General features: G+C 36.6%; 1 protein-coding gene across 1 annotated transcript in view; it reads left to right on the forward strand.

Annotated features, from left to right (window-relative positions):
* SYT10 (synaptotagmin 10) overlaps window positions 1–7,793 on the forward strand; it is a 119,309-nt gene extending 111,516 nt beyond the window's left edge. Inside the window, exon 7 of the mRNA XM_004006738.6 lies at window positions 1,065–7,793. Within this exon, the coding sequence (XP_004006787.1) occupies window positions 1,065–1,136 (72 nt within the window). The 3' untranslated portion in view covers window positions 1,137–7,793. The remainder of the gene's footprint in view (window positions 1–1,064) is intronic.
* The last annotated feature ends 10,165 nt before the right edge of the window (window positions 7,794–17,958 follow it).

Genomic DNA, 17,958 nt, shown 5'->3' on the forward strand with positions numbered 1-17,958 from the left:
GCAGAGGACATGAGGGCTGAAAAGATTATGCAGAGGTACTTTCTCCAGCAAATAGCTCACTTTTTCTGACTTCTGCACCTGCATTCACTGGTCAAACAGAACATAGGGACTACAGACCTAAGAACTGGCTGGATTTTAAATTATGGGAAAGTGCTGTGTGTGGAATTATGTGTTTTGTTGCCACAGCAGGGATTAAAATGAGAAGGGAATAATTACTCAAGAGCTGAGTAAATTGGTAAGAAAGAGACTAAAACATCACTTGGAAAATCTGTCTACTTCTACCTGAATATAAAAGTTTATCCTATTGTAATTAAACCTTTAAAATATACATAATATTTAGGGACTAGAAGAAATTATTCTTTATCCCTTGTGGCTCCTATTTTCCAAACTCAGTCCTTCTCATTAATTGCTTCTATAAAAATCACCTCCTGCCTTAAAGCAAATGGAATGCAGTTTCTTGTGTCTTGAACCTTCTTGCTTTTACCCAACCTTAGAATGAAACTGTTAGTTGCTCAGTTGTTTCCCATGATTCTTTGTGACCCCTTGGACTATAGCCCACCAGGCTCCACTGTCCATGGAATTCTCCAAGCAAGAATACTGGAGTGGATAGCCATTCCCTTTGCCAGGGATCTTCCCAACCCAGGGATCTCCTACGTTGGAGGCAGATTCTTTGCCATCTGAGCCATCAGGAAGTAAAAACTAATAGTCTGTGATAGAATGTGAAATGAATCTGTAGTTTCCCTGCATGTCATCTATATACCATGCTCTGCTTACATTTAAAAAAAATTTTCTTATTTTACTTTACAATACTGTATTGGTTTTGCCATACATTGACATGAATTTAGAAAGATGATAATGATAACCCTGTCTGCATACATTTTTGTGAGATGTTTGTGTCCCCTCACACCACCTGAGAAGGTGAGTTATGAAGGTCATGGGGAGTTATGTATATCTTCTGTTCAGAGACTTGCATATCATGGGTGTGAATATTCACTATTAAAAGGTAACAACAATTACCCACTTTATTTTTTTTTTTTGGACATTATAAAATTATTATCTTTCAGTTACCTGGCCGGGCGACCAGTTTTGATAGTCAAGGATCTTGTCCATCTCCCAAGCCAACTTCCACACCATAATGCATCCAAAATAATGCCATTATAATGAGGACCCAAGACCATGTACTCACCAAATCAGAAAAAAAAGTGGAAGACTTGATTTCTTCATTTGAAATACATCCTGATAACAAACAAAATATTGTGTAAATTTTATTTGTCTTTATTGTCTGTTTACTAATTTTGAACATCTTAATATATTTTACTTGAATACAAATGGTCTTTACTTACATAAGGCATTTTATTATTTGTGTCATATGCCAATTAGCAGAAAAACTGTTTTTAATAAATTGTAAATTCTATGAATAAGCAAATAATACATTTTTAAAAATAATCCATACTTATCTAAAATTAAATATAGTTAATGCTGCTATTGTATAAAGTAGCACATGTCACATATGTATGGTTTTGACTTTGTTAAAACTATGTTCATTTTCAGTGGTGTATATGGTTCTATATAAACCTTAATGGAAAATGTGAGCTTTACTCACTGCATTAAATAATCAAATTAATATAATTTATTAATTTATTTATTGTTTATTCTTTCATTTTCAACAAAATCTTTTCTTGGTGAAGTTTGGTTTTTGCTAAACTCTAAACTTTTTCTTTCAAGCATATTCTTTAAGATATAGGGAAAGCTCTATAATTTGAAGATCCTCTCTGAGTATAAATTTAAGAATATTTAGTAGATGGAAAATGGAGACTGAGCCATTTGGGCTACTATTTTATGCTGTGTTAAAGTTACTAGTTCAAATATCTGTAGCACTGTTTGATATTTTAAAAATTCTATTATTCATATTCTCAAATGTAACAGTATTCCTAAATGAATAGAATCAGAACTCATGAGGTTCTCAAGTACTACAACATGTTTATTTTGTGACATAAAGTTATCACATGGATCCTGTATTCCTGATAGACATACTGACACCAAAGTTACAATAAATCTCTGTGCTTATTGCCATTTGGATTGTACACAGTGATAGTGACTTTTAAACTCAAACAAAAGCTAATCTTTTATCTAATCTTAGAAATGGGTATTTTCTTAAAGAAAAAAAATTACTTATTTTTCAGCAAATTATAAAATAATAAATATTTCAACTTCAACATCTAATAAAAAACAAATAATACTTAAGGCACAGACCCACGGTCTTTTGTGAAAGGCTTTGCCCTCATAGGAGAAGGCAATGGCAACCCACTCCAGTACTCTTGCCTGGAAAATCCCATGGACGGAGGAGCCTGGTGGGCTGCAGTCCATGGGTCGCAAAGAGTCGGACACGACTGAGCGACTTCACTTTCACGCATTGGAGAAGGAAATGGCAACCCACTCCAGTATTCTTGCCTGAAGAGTCCCAGGGTCGGGGGAGCCTGGTGGGCTGCCGTCTCTGGGGTCGCACAGATTTGGACACGACTGAAGCGACTTAGCAGCAGCAGTTGCCCTCATAAGAATCAAGAATCAGGCCGCTAGTAGTAAAAACAATGCAAATGTTTTTGCAGAACTTTCCTTTAAATCATGTCAACTTTTTATTGTCATGTTTCTGGGCCCTATTAGAAAGTAGCTATATTGAACTACCCTAACCCTACTTTTGAGATGTGTATTGTGCATGTTTCAGGCTTATCCAAAGATAGAAGGTTAAATCCCAATCTTCTCTGCCCCCCACCCCACCCCACCAAAGAACCAAAAAGCAAGAAAATCTGCAGTTAGGCTATAAAAATGGATTCATCAGAATGAGAAAATTTTATCAGCAATTGCAAAATTTTGATTTTAGTAAAATCCCTTATTTCTAAATATTAAAATTAGGTGTCTTTTTTTTAATTTTTATTTTTACTTTATTTTACTTTACAATACTGTATTGGTTTTGCCATACATTGACATGAATCCACCACGGGTGTACATGTGTTCTCAAACATGAACCCCCTTCCCACCTCCCTCCCCATAACATCTCTCTGGGTCATCCCCATGCACCAGCCCCAAGCATGCTGTATCCTGCATCGGACATAGACTGGCGATTTGATTTTGAGATTTTGTATGTTGGCACCTCTCATATGATGGCATTACCTTAATTAAGATGTAACTATTTTACAAATTAATATTTTAAAATTATACCTAATTCCCTAAAATTTTTCAAAACTGCTTGTGGCATCTCAATGAAAACAAGTATTCCTGGCTAACATTTTCTGATTTAAAACTAAAGAAACTTTACCAAGCCTAAAAGAACCACTTGCTATAGACAATATGACTGAAGGTGACACTTCTGGTTTTTTTTTTTTTTTTTACCCTAAGTATTTTATTTTCTTTTTTAAAATATAAATTTACACTTCTATTTTGTAATTCTTTGTTTTATTGGAAAATAAAATTGTCAAATGAGAAGACTCTTAATAAAAATAACATGTTCAGAGACAATTGTTTATAGGCATAGCTGCAACTTACAATTGATTAGTAACTATATTTCCTTAGTATAATAATTTTTTCACCTAAAACATACTTAAGGATTTTTATTCATGCTTTTCTTTGCTTCCTATGTAGAAATAGTCAATGTTTACAGTAAAAAACACAAACAACCAGCCAATTAGGAGACTTTAATATGGCTATTATAGACTAAAAGTTAAAGGTTAAAAAATAAATAAATAAAAATAAAATTTTAAGATAATTTTTTTAAAATCTTTGTTTCCTAAGGATTAGAATAAACATATTAGGACTGACCATTTGCTAGTCCTTGAGAGACTAAAGGGAGAAAATTCATAACATATTTTAAATGCATGATTTAAAATGGTGTGAAAGTATTAGCTGCTCAGTCATGTCCAACTCTTTGCAACCCCATTGACTATAGCCCCCCAGGCTTCTCTGTCCATGGAATTCTGCACGCAAAATTACTGGAGTGGGTTGCCTTTCCCTTCTCCAGGGACTCTTCCTGACCCAGAGACTGAATCCAGGTCTCCTGCACTGCAGGCAGATTCTTCACTGTCTGAGCCACCGTAGGATTTTCAGTACAGTACATCCTACTCTGCACAGTCACACATCCATACAAACATAACTTATCCTCTTTCTACTTATGATTAAAGATGGAATGTTTTTCATTTCAATATTTAAAGTAAGGTTTGCTGTTACAGATATTCTCCACTAATTTGTGTGAAAGACCACATTTTAACAACCGCACTGACGCGTGATGAAGTTGCAGTTTAGGTATATAATGGATACCTAATTCCAGGGACTTGCCAAACATAAATCTAAGAAAAAGAAACATATTGATTAGTTAGCATAACAACACTGATGTTCTTTTTGTTTTTTATTTTTATTTTGTTTATTGATTTGCTTATTTTATACTAAATAATCAGGGGAATGGGGAAATTGAGTATAAAAAAGCACAGATGTTTGTGGAGTATATAATAATTCTCTTGCAAAATTCTGAACAGTTGATGCTTTTTTTAACCACAGTTTCTTAACATTTTTATTGACCATTTAAATTTTTTGTCAGGCCAGTCCTATTTCTGGCACTTCATTTTACATATAAAACTTATGATGTTAATTCATTAACAATTCATTTAAAAAGCTCATCAGGACTAATGACAGGGAACTAGGGACAGAACACAGAACCAAGCACCCACTATCTTATGCAATTTTTGAGAGTTTATGTACATTCTAGTTACTGCAGGGAGCTCACAACTGATTGATAACTGACTCAGGTATTAGATACAAAATATATATATTTGAATCTATCTGATTGTGACATTTAATTGACACTTGTGTTTATTCTCCTGTAATGTTTGCTATTTTAAAGTTTGCACTAAACAATAAAAAGCTGTCAATCCCTTAAAGGCTCCCATTTAATAATTAATTGCTTCAAAAATGAAAAAGCCAAATTTTCACTTCTTTCTCAACTTTCGCTATCCATGAAAGAAAATATAACTTATTTCAGAATGAGTCATCAAAAGAGCCAGAGACTGTTGCAAATAAAGGGACACAAAATCTTAACATTGAAAGCATGGCTATTTCTTTACCTCTTTGAAAAGAATACTTGATATTTTCTCAGATATATTTTCATGGAATAGAGTTCCATATGATTTTTTTGCCACCTTAGTTGCAATCATGACCAAATAATTTAATTACCTGATAATTAAAAAAAGAAAGAAAACTAGAGTTGATGAGGATTTAAGAAAATCGTCTTCCAGCAAATCTGTTCTTGAAGCAGCTCTGGTTGTTCTGATATACTTTAATTGATTTAAGTATTTATAATTTGTAGGCTAGGAATTGATTGCTGCCAATAAGAAATGATACAAAAGCATAGAAAGTCAATTAAATTAGATTAAGAATCTACCTAGCTAAATGACAATTAAACTCAGATGTTAAAGCTTATAAAGACATTGAATGTAAAATTAAAACCACTTTTGTAATTTAACTTTTAGGAGAAAGAAAATTCTCTAATACTATTCAAAAAACCCATGATACAGCATTTTAATACTTACTAGACTAAGACCCATTATTTAAAAGAAAATAGTGAATGCATATTTTATATGCAAAAGAGAGCTAACGTTTCCAATATGTTATTCAGTGATAATTTCTTAGGTAAGAATTCTCTTTATCATTAAAAAAACTTTTCCTGTATTTGCTCAATCATATGTTAAGTGAATAGTAATTTAATAAAAGATGCGTTGGTAATACTTGCCGTCTGTCAATAACAATTAATCAAAAAGATGTACGTTTGAGCCACAGGAACTTGTTCTCAGGTCAGGTGTTTTCTCATCAAGGCAAAAACATGTTTTTATTACAAGTTTGTTCATCATGAAAATTGGTAACCAGGGTTTGACTTAATAGCATAATCAGTTCAGTTCAGTTTGGTTCAGTCGCTCAGTCGTGCCCGACTCTTTGCGAACCCATGAATCGCAGCACGCTGGGCCTCCCTGTCCATCATCATCTCCTGGAGTTCACTCAGACTCCCGTCTATCGAGTCCGTGATGCCATCCAGCCATCTCATCCTCGGTCGTAATAGTATCATGATATCATGAACTTAAAAAGAAAGCATAAAGGGCTGAGGTGGGGCTTAAGGATTTATTGAATGCAAACATTTTGGATATTAGAAATAGTGACTGAAAAATAAGTAGACGATATAAAGAAGATAGGCTTCTTCATGCTTGAAATGATTTAAATACACTCTTATAAGAAGACTTGATTACACTAATCCTATTTTGTTTATTCTGAAACACTGGAAATGACTTGTATTCAATGGATCTAAATGTGCAAACAGTAATTGCATGGAAATGTTTTAACCTCAAATTGACAGTGATTTCTTTTAAGCTCAACTGGGTCATGAATGCCTTCTCCAAAGAACAAACTATGCCTGATTTTGTCATAAAAGGATAAAAATGGACCACTGTCTTCAGAAATTTTGTTATGAGTTGCATCAGCTATACGCAGAATCTATTAACTGTATGGGATGCTGAATTTCAGTTTTTGAGATCATAATTGTGTTTCCTCAAAAACAATGTATGGGATAACAGTGCACATTATAAAAATGAGTCAAAAATTGTTCAGAGAAATAATTCCCAATGCTGAAAAGTTAATGCATTGGATTTTCATTTTTGTTATCTTTTCAAAATTGTTTTATTATTTTCCCAACCTAAACATCCATACAGAATTATATTTGACTATGACTTTGCTATAGAATAAAGTTTGTGAACCTAAAAAAACAACCTAAGGCTATATACAAACTGGTCAAAGAATCATTCCCCATGAAAATTGCATGGTTTATTCTATCTGTATCCATATAGATCACTTTGCTAATTTTATTATATATATTTTTGTTTTTGTTTTTTAAAGACCCTTTAAGCGTTCCATATAGAAGCATAGTAATCCCCAATGTGAATAGCTTCTATCACAGCATAAGAAAGAAGCAGGTAGACCAACTCTAAAATACAAGATATTTACATTTAAAATTTTTATAAACAAAACATTCAACTCAAATTTGCATTAACTTTTTGGACTTTTCCAACTGAGAGAAATAATTGGGTTCATCTGCAAAATCTAGATAAATTTTGGGACACATGAAGTGAGATCTTCATTGAAGAATGAAGTAGTCAATATAGAAAATAAATTTCTCTCATTGTAAATACAATGATTCCACTAATGAGCAGTCCAAGATAATTTGCCAGTTATTCTAAGCTGGCAGAAGACATGAAATTTCTTCATTTCATATATGTCATTGAATAATTTATATCCATTATATTTGACATGTTTTTGTATCCTTCAGTCATTGTTGATGTGGTGGCTTTTTAACTGAAGTTTGTGATATAATACGTAGCTATTGTTCAAATAGATTTCTCTGAGTCTGTATAATAGAACAAAAATTTTAAAATCTTTTGAAATTCATGTTTCTGGCTTTTGTATATGGTAACCAGCCATTTGTGAAACTTAACATATAATTGTATTACTTAGAACAAATGTTTTGGAACCACCTTTAAAAGATGTTACATAGTTCAGTACTTTTACAATGTCTTCTTTAAAATGTGTGAACATATTTGTCAGGTTCAGATGAATTATGAAACAATGAAACCTCAAAGCTGTTGTAAAGTCTGTGATTACTTTTATAAAAGAAAATGGAAAAGCACTTGAAATATAATTTTATTGTTTCATATGTATTTTGAAAAATAAAGTGATTAGAAATTATTTTTTCTTGATATTGAAGAAAATGTCTTTTTCAGATTTATTTTTGAGACCTTTAAATTGCTGTCTTTCTTTAACAGTCATTATTTTTGGCATTCATTAGAGAGCAGAGTAATTAATTTATCAATAGTCCAGTAGCTGAAGCAACTTAATGTCTTTAAAACCTCACTTAATTCATATCATTATTTTAATAAAATTATGAACTTAAGATCTTGGATTATTTACATATGGAATAATGAAAAAAACATGAATCAGGAGGTAAATGCCATTTATATGTACTAGCTACATTTGTTTCATCTGCAAAATATCCCTATAAATACATTATCAGATGATCTAGTAGTTGGGGAATACCAGTTATTTTGTTTCTCTTTACTTGATATTTTCATAAATAATATTTTCATAAGGAATGTATGTATAGCAACAAATTTTAGGCAATCAACACAGCACTGACTCAAAGGAAATTATAAACCAAATGTTCTATATTTGGTTTTGTTTAAAAACAAAACTTAGTCAAATGGCCACTCTTAAAGATATTTTGTGTTTCTAAATGTCTCCCCAGGAAGTTTTTATATTTACTTTTGAACTGAATTACAATTTATATTTCCGCTAACAATATACGAGAGTTTCCAGTTAACCTTGTCAATACATGATGTAATTATTATTTGAAGCTTTGCCAATTTAAACACAACTAAGTGATATTTCATCATTGTTTTAATTTTATTTCTTTTTTAATCAGGTGGTATTCATCATTTTTCATAAATTTTGATTGGAAATTTGAATTTTATTGCTTAATATTTCCTCATTCTTTTGTTGAAATTAACTTCCTCATTCAATTTTAGAGACTTTTCCCCCCTTAATGTAGACATATTCTTCATATGACCACATCTCAAATTAATTTCCATTCTGCAGAGCTGAAGGCATTTAATACTAGATTATAATCTGTAAAGGCAGTTTATACAAGCTATACAAGTGAAAAATATATAGTAAAATATATGAGAAATTAAAAGTGCAATCAAAAGTTGCTGGGGTCCAGCCCCGGTGGATCCAGGGTAATTTGAAGCAGGGATGGCATGGTGAGGAAAACTTATTTATTTAGAAATATAAAAGAAATTAAGAAGAAATAGTATAGTAGGAAAATTTAGTGGAGAAAAGAGGCTGAATAACTTGGTTTTACGTGGAAAACCAATAAAGTTCCAAGACAAGGAACTTGCACCATCTACGTTAGGCCACCGGTGTCCTCTTGAATAGTGGGGGGTGCCCCACCTTGGGCTCCTTCTCACGTGGATCTTAAAAGCTGGGGCAAGTAAGTAGACATGGCGAGCCTCCACACCCCAGATGGGAATTCAGCCATAAAACAGAGTAAAGAAGACACGGGAGAAACCAGCCCTTCCAGTGACTGGCCCATCCTCTATTGTTGTAAAGGCCTTTTATACCTTTTTTTGTACATAGAGATTAATGGATAATATAAAATTATGCAGCATCAGTGGCCCTATTATCGAGACCAGGCTTTCTCTGTGCATACCTAGTTGTATACACAAGTCTTAAGTGATTTACATCATCTGGCCAGAAGGCCAATTAACATTTTACAGCCCTTTTCTGATAAGGGTTTGTCAACCAGAAGACTTATTTGTCTTAAAAGTGTTGTTCTTCCCAAAGTCTGCTGCCACTCTCAGAAAGCACTAAATAAAGTTACATTCTTACATAGCAAAGACACAACAATTTATAACAATGAAGGAAGTACAGTGATTTATAACCAAGAGAAAAGTAATTAACTCAAAAGTCTAGTGTTGCTAACATCAAAACTACTATATTCCCTTTTCTGTATCCCAATTACATTGATAAATATCCTTCAGGTGCCTAAAAGATAAAGAATATGGAGGCCGGGCAGCAGTCATTGACTCAATAGTGAAACTCGTCACCAATATAATTTTTAGCTTTTTAGAAAAGGCTGTGTATCTTTAAGATGTTTTGAGCTTCGTGCCTCTCACAGTTGGGGGCTGTAAACAATCCACAAGTTGTAAAGCACATCGGTCAGATAGGTTAGAAAGCCATCAAAGGGGTTTTAAGCTGAGACATTCTTTTTATATGCAGGAGATTGTTAACTGAAGCTCTGAATTAACTCTTTCCAGAGAGAAGGTGGTAATGTCAGAAGAGTATAGTATAGCAGACAGTAAACAGACAGATTTTGGTTTCGGGGTAGATGCTCAGACAGAGGACCCCTTGAGACCTGACTCGCCTTGCCCATCAGGCCTCTCTGCATGACCTTGTCATGGGTAGGATCTCCCATGCTGGCTCCCGGCAAAAAGTCACCATGTTTTTATTATAAAGCATGAGATATTATGTTGACAATGATCTAGATCATTTTGTGCTGTCACTGCCAGTGTTTCTAAAAGAATTTGAAGGCATCCATTTTATGGATAAACCATTATTTCTTATATTTTAACTAATTTTTGTGCTGAGTTTGGACAATTTCAAAACTATCCACTTTCATAAATTAATATAGAACAAGGGACAATATATCCATTAATGTCTACAGAAAATTAAACAAAAAATCTGAACAGTAACTACGAAAACACACAACAGTTTACATGTTTTTTTAAACTGTTTTCCTTTAAATGAAAAAAATATCATCCAGATTTCCACCTACAAGTATAAATTATGTAGACGGAGTCAATTCCTACTATGAATCCACTTAATGAGTCTAATTGTTTAGCTTGTATGCATTTCATGAGCAACATTTGTGTGTGTGGGTAAAGCTTGTTTGTTTTTTATAATTTTCAGAACATATGTGACTGAAAATTGTACCGTTTCAGCCTTGAGTCACTAGAACTGAGTCAGTGACAGGAACTTAAACCAAAAAGAAAAGAAACTAATAAATAATCATACAGATAGCTGATAAACACATGAAAAGATGCTCAACAACACTCGTTATTCAGTTCAGTTCAATTCAGTCTTTCGGTCGTGTCCAACTCTGCGACCCCATGGACTGCAGCATGCTGAGACTCCTTGTCCATCAGCAACTCCCAGAGTTTACTCAAACACATGTGCATTGAGTCAGTGATGCCATCCAACCATCTTCTCCTCTGTCATCCCCTTCTCCATCCACCTTCAATCTTTCCCAGCATCAGTCAGTCAGTCAGTCAGTTCAGTCGCTCAGTCGTGCCGGACTCTTTGCGACCCCATGAACCACAGCATGCCAGGCCTCATTGTCCATCAACAACTCCCAGAGTTTGCCCAAACTCAGGTCCATTGAGTCAGTGATGCCATCAACCATCTCATCCTCTGTTGTCCACTTCTCCTCCGGCCTTCGATCTTCCCCAACATCAGGGTCTTTACAAATGAGTCAGCTCTTCGCATCAGGTGGCCAAAATATTGGAGTTTCAGCTTCAGCATCAGTCCTTCCAATGAACACCCAGGACTGATTTCTTTTAGGATGGACTGGTTGGATCTCCTTGCAGTCCAAGGGACTCTCAAGAGTCTTCTCCAACACCACAGTTCAAAAGCATCAATTCTTCGGCATTCAGCTTTCTTTAAAGTCCAACTCACATCTATACATAACTACTGGAAAAACCATAGCCTCCACTAGATGGATCTTTGTTGACAAAGTAATATCTCTGCTTTTTAATATGTTGTCTACATTGGTCATAACTTTCCTTCCAAGGAGTAAGTTTCTTTTAATTTCATGGCTGCAATCACCATCTGCAGTGATTTTGGAGCCCAGAAAAATAAAGTCTTTCACTGTTTCCATTGTTTCCCTGTATATTTGCCATGAAATGATGGGACCAGATGCATGATCTTCGTTTTCTGAATGTTGAGCTTTAAGCCAACTTTTTCAATCTCTTCTTTCACTTTCATCAAGAGGCTGTTTAGTTCTTCACTTTCTGCCATAAGTGTGGCAGAGGTAACTGCGTTTCTGAGGTTATTGATATTTCTCCCATAAATCTTGACTCCACCTTGTGCTTCATCCAGTCCAGCATTTCTCATGATGTACTCTGCATATAATTTATATAAGCAAGGTGACAGTTTACAGCCTTGACATACTACTTTCCAAATTTGGAACCAGTCTGTTTTTCCATGTCCAGTTCTAACTGTTGCTTCCAGAACTTCCCCGTCAGAAATCTTCCATACAGATTTCTGAGGGGGAAGGTCAGGTGGTCTGGTATTCCCATCTCTTGAAGAATTTTCCAGTTCATTGTGATCCACAGAGTCAAAGGCTTTGGCATAGTCAATAAAGCAGAAATAGATGTTTTTCTGGAACTCTCTTACTTTTTTGATGATCTAGCGGATGTTGGCAATTTGATGTCTGGTTCCTTTGCCTTTTCTAAATCCAACTCAAACATCTGCAAGTTCACAGTTTACATACTGATGAAGCCTGGCTTGGAGATTTTTGAACATTACTTTGCTAGCATGTGAGATGAGTGCAATTGTGCAGTCATTTGTGAATTACTTGGCATTGCCTTTCTTTGGGATTGGAATGAATACTGACCTTTTCCAGTCCTGTGGCCACTGCTGAGTTTTCCAAATTTTCTGACATATTGAGTGCAGCACTTTCACAGCATCATCATTCATGATTTGAAATAGCTCAACTGGAATTCCATCACCTCCACTAGCTTTGTTCGTAGTGACGCTTTTTAAGGCCCACTTGACTTCGCATTCCAGGATGTCTGGCTCTGGATGAGTGATCACACCATCATGATTATCTCGGTCGTGAAGATCTTTTTTGTACAGTTCTTCTGTGTATTCTTGCCACCTCTTAATATCTTCTGCTTCTGTTAAGTCCATACAGTTTCTGTCTTTTATTGAGTCATCTTTGCATGAAATGTTCCCTTGGTATCTCTAATTTTCTTGAAGAGATCTCTAGTCTTTTCCATTCTGTTGTTTTCCTGTATTTCTTTGCATTGATTGCTGAGGAAGGCTTTCATATGTTTCCTTGCTATTCCTTGGAACTCTGTATTCAGATGCTTATATCTTTCCTTTTCTCCTTTGCTTTTCACTTCCCTTCTTTTCACAGGTATTTGTAAGGCCTCCTGAGACAGCCATTTTGCTCTTTTGCATTTCTTTAGGAGAAATGCAAATCAAAACCACAGTGAGGTATCATCTAACACCTGTCAGAATGGCCATCATCAAAAGGTTACAAACAACAAGGCTGAAAAGGGTGTAGAGAAAAGGAAACACTGTTGCACTGTCGGTGGGAATGTAGACTGGTACAAACACTGCGGAGAAAAGCGTGGAGATTCCTTTAAAAATCTGGGAATATTTTACAATATTGTGTTGGTTTTGCCATACCTCAACATGAAAAAAAAATTTGGGACGAGAACTGCCATTCCGTTCAGTTCAGTTCAGTTGCTCAGTCGTGTCCGACTCTTTGCGACCCCATGAATCGCAGCACGCCAGGCCTCCCTGTCCATCACCAACTCCCGGAGTTCACTCAGATTCACATCCATCGAGTCAGTGATGCCATCCAGCCATCTCATCATCTGTCGTCCCCTTCTCCTCCTGCCCCCAATCCCTCCCAGCATCAGAGTCTTTTCCAATGAGTCAACTCTTCACATGAGGTGGCCAAAGTACTGGAGTTTCAGCTTTAGCATCATTCCTTCCAAAGAAACCCCAGGGTTGATCTCCTTCAGAATGGACTGATTGGATCTCCTTGCAGTCCAAGGGACTCTCAAGAGTCTTCAGCCTTCTTCCCAGACCAACTCTCACATCCATACATGACTACTGGAAACACCATAGCCTTGACTAGACGGACCTTAGTCGGCAAAGTAATGTCTCTGCTTTTGAATATACTATCTAGGTTGGTCATACCTTTCCTTCCAAGGAGTAAGCGTCTTTTAATTTCATGGCTGCAGTCACCATCTGCAGTGATTTTGGAGCCCCCCAAAATAAAGCCTGACATTGTTTCTACTGTTTCCCCATCTATTTCCCATGAGGTTATGGGACCGGATATCATGATCTTCATTTTCTGAACGTTGAGCTTTGAGCATACTTTTTCACTCTCCTCTTTCGCTTTCATCAAGAGGCTCTTTAGTTCCTCTTCACTTTCTGCCATAAGGGTGGTGTCATCTGCATATCTGAGGTTATTGAGATTTCTCCCAGCAATCTTAATCCCAGCTTGTGTTTCTTCCAGTCCAGTGTTTCTCATGAAGTACTTTGCATATAAATGAAATAAGCAGGGTGACAATATACAGCCTTGATGTACTCCTTTTCCTATTGGGAACCAGTCTGTTGTTCCACGTCCAGTTCTAACTGTTGCTTCCTGAACTGCATACAAATTTCTCAAGAGGTGGGTCAAGTGGTCTGGTATTCCCATCTCTCTCAGAATTTTCCACAGTTTATTGTGATCCACACAGTCAAAGGCTTTGGCATAGTCAATAAAGCAGAAAGAAATGTTTTTCTGGGACTCTATTGCTTTTTCCATGATCCAGCAGATGTTGGCAATTTGATCTCTGGTTCCTCTGCCTTTTCTAAAACCAGCTGGAACATCTGGAAGTTCACGGTTCATGTATTGCTGAGTCCTGGCTTGGAGAATTTCGAGCATTACTTTACTAGCATGTGAGATGAGTGCAATTGTGCGGTAGTTTGAGCATTCTTTGGCATTGCCTTTCTTTGGGATTGGAATGAAAACTGACTTTCCAGTCCTGTGGTTACTGCTGTGTTTTCCAAATTTGCTGGCATATTGAGTGCACCACTTCCACAGCATCATCTTTCAGGATTTGAAATAGCTCCACTGGAATTCCATCACCTCCACTAGCTTTGTTTTTAATTATGCTTCCTAAGGCCCATTTGACTTCACATTCCAGGATGTCTGGCTCTAGATGAATGATCACACCATCATGATTATCCGGGCCTTGAAGATCTTTTTTTGTACAATTCTTTTGTATATTCTTGCCACCTCTTCTTAATATCTTCTGCTTCTTTTAGGTCCATACCATTTCTTTCGTTTATCGAGCCCATCTTTGCATGAAATGTTGCCTTGGTATCTCTAATTTTCTTGAAGAGATCTCTAGTCTTTCCCATTCTGTTGTTTTCCTCTATTTCTTTGCATTGATCACTGAAGAAGTCTTTCTTATCTCTTCTTGCTGTTCTTTGGAACTCTGCATTCAGATGCTTATATCTTTCCTTTTCTCCTTTGCTTTTTGCTTCTCTTCTTTTCACAGCTATTTGTAAGGCCTCCCCAGACAGCCATTTTGCTTTTTTGCATTTCTTTTCCATGGGGATGGTCTTGATTCCTGTCTCCTGTACAATATCATGAACCTCGTTCTATAGTTCATCAGGAACTCTATATATCAGATCTAGGCCCTTAAATCTATTTCTCACTTCCACTGTATAATCATAAGGGATATTATTTAGGTCATACCTGAATGGTCTAGCGGTTTTCCCTACTTTCTTCAATTTCAGTCTGAATTTGGTAATAAGGAGTTCATGATCTGAGCCACAGTCAGCTCCTGGTCTTGTTTTGCTGACTGTATAGAGCTTCTCCATCTTTGGTTGCAAAGAATATAATCAATCTGATTTTGGTGTTGAGCATCTGGTGATGTCCATTTGTAGAGTCTTCTCTTGTGTTGTTGGAAGAGGGTGTTTGCTATGACCAGTGCATTTTCTTGGCAAAACTCTATTAGTCTTTGCCCTGCTTCATTCCGCATTCCAAGGCCAAATTTGCTTGTTACTCCAGGTGTTTCTTGACTTCCTACTTTTGCATTCCAGTCCCCTATAATGAAAAGGACATCTTTTGTGGGTGTTAGTTCTAAAAGGTCTTATAGGTCTTCATAGAACCTTTCAGCTTCAGCTTCTTCAGTGTTACTGGTTGGGGAATAGACTTGGATAACTGTGATATTGACTGGTTTGCCTTGGAAACGAACAGAGATGATTCTGTCGTTTTTGAGATTGCATCCAAGTACTGCATTTCAGACTCTTTTGTTGACCATGATGGCTATTCCATTTCTTCTGAGGGATTCCTACCCGCAGTAGTAGATATAATGGTCATCTGATTTAAATTCACCCATTCCAGTCTATTTTAGTTCGCTGATTCCTAGAATGTCGATGTTTACTCTTGCCATCTCTTGTTTGACTACTTCCAACTTGCCTTGATTCATGGACCTGACGTCTCAGGTTCCTATGCAATATTGTTCTTTACAGCATCAGACTTTGCTTCTATCACCAGTCACATCCACAACTGGGTATTGTTTTTACTTTGGCTCCATCCCTTCATTCTTTCTGGAGTTATATCTCTACTGATCTCCAGTGGTATATTGGGAAACTACTGACCTGGGGAATTTCTCTTTCAGTATCCTATCATTTTGCCTTTTCATACTGTTCATTGGGTTCTCAAGGCAAAAATACTGAAGTGGTTTGCCATTCCCTTCTCCAGTGGACCACATTCTGTCAGACCTCTCCACCATGACCCGCCCATCTTGGTTTGACCCGTGGGCATGGCTTAGTTTCATTGAGTTAGACAAGGCTGTAGTCCTAGTGTGATTAGATTGACTAGTTTTCTGTGAGTTAGGTTTCAGTGTGTCTGCCCCTGATGCCCTCTGCAACACCTACCATCTTACTTGGGTTTCTCTTACCTTGGGCGTGGGGTATCTCTTCATGGTTGCTCCAACAAAGTGCAGCCGCTGCTTCTTACCTTGGATGAGGGGTGTCTCCTCACCAGCCCCCCCTCTTGACCTTCAGTGTGTGATGGCTCCTCTAGGCCCTCCTGTGCCCACGCAGCCACCACTCTTCAACGTGGGGTTGCTCCTCCTGGACGCTGCCTCTGGGGTCGGGCGCCACCCCTGGCCTCAGTCGCGGGGTAGCTCCTCTTGGTGCTTAGTGCGCCAGCCGCGGCCGCCTGTGCTTAGTGCCATATAACCCAGCACTCCCATTGCTGGGCATATTCTCTGAAGAAACCATAATTGAAAGAGACACGTGTACCCTAATATTCATTGCAGCACTATTTACAATAGCTAGGACATGGAAGCAAGGTAGATATTCATCAGCAGTTGAATGGATAAAGAAGTAGTTGTACATATACACAGTGGACTATTACTTAGCTATATAAAGGAACTCATCTGAGTCAGTTCTAATGAGGTGGAATAACCTGGAGCCTGTTATACAGAATAAACTGAGCCAGAAAGAGAAAGACAAATACTGTATATTGACACATATATATGGAATTTAGAAAGATGGTACTGACAATCCTACACGCAGGGCAGCAAAGGAGACACAGATGTAAAGAACAGACTTTTGGACTCAGTGGGATAAGGTGAGGATGGGATGATATGAGAAAATAGCACTGAAACATGTATATTACCATATGTAAGCTAGATGACCAGTACAAGTTTCATCCATGAATCAGGGCACCCAAAATCAGGGTTCTGAGACAACCCAGAGGAATACGGTGGGGAGGGAGGTGGGAGGAGTTTCAGGATTGGGGGAACACATGTATACCTGTGGCCAATTCATGTTGATGTATGCCAAAAATCAGCACAATATTGTAATTATTTTGCAATTAAAACAAATAAATTAATTTTTAAAAAAGAATTATATTTGAGAACACAAACAAGTTACCTAATTACACAAGTTCTAGAGGGATTGATCACACTCCCATGAACCTAACCCCTTAAATTAGTGAATAAAAAGGGAGAAGCATGTTGAAAGCTATAGAGGTACCTTAACTAGCAAAGTAATTACAAGCTAGAGTCAAGAATTAGGGTGATTTTTTTTTTTCAATAGTGGAGCACAGCTTTGAACACAAGGTAAACTCATTCTTAAATCTGAGATTTTATTTTCTACATATCATGAAATATAAAATCTAATATTTAAACTTTAAAAAAAAGTAACTGTGTTGGATCTCAGTTGTAGCACATGGGACATTTGTTGAGGCACTTGGGATCTTTCACTAGGCTTGAGGGCTGTCTAGTTTGGCATGCAGGCTTAGTTGCCCCATGGCATGTGGGATCTCAGTTCCCAAACCAGGGAATGAATCTGCATCCCTTGCATTGCAAGGCAGATTGTTAACCACTATACCACTAGGGAATTCCGTATACAATTTTAAAATACTTTCACATTTGCTCTTTCTTTATTCTTTTCCAAGTCATGTGGGTTTTATCACTCCTATTTAACAAAGATGGCAATTGTGGTTAAGAGAAATTATAAGAAATCCCAAGGTCACATAGTAGACGGTGGAACTGGGCCTCAAATCTAGATCTT

This window comes from Ovis aries, chromosome 3 (assembly GCF_016772045.2).
Source record: "Ovis aries strain OAR_USU_Benz2616 breed Rambouillet chromosome 3, ARS-UI_Ramb_v3.0, whole genome shotgun sequence".
In the NCBI taxonomy this organism is placed as follows: domain Eukaryota; kingdom Metazoa; phylum Chordata; class Mammalia; order Artiodactyla; family Bovidae; genus Ovis; species Ovis aries.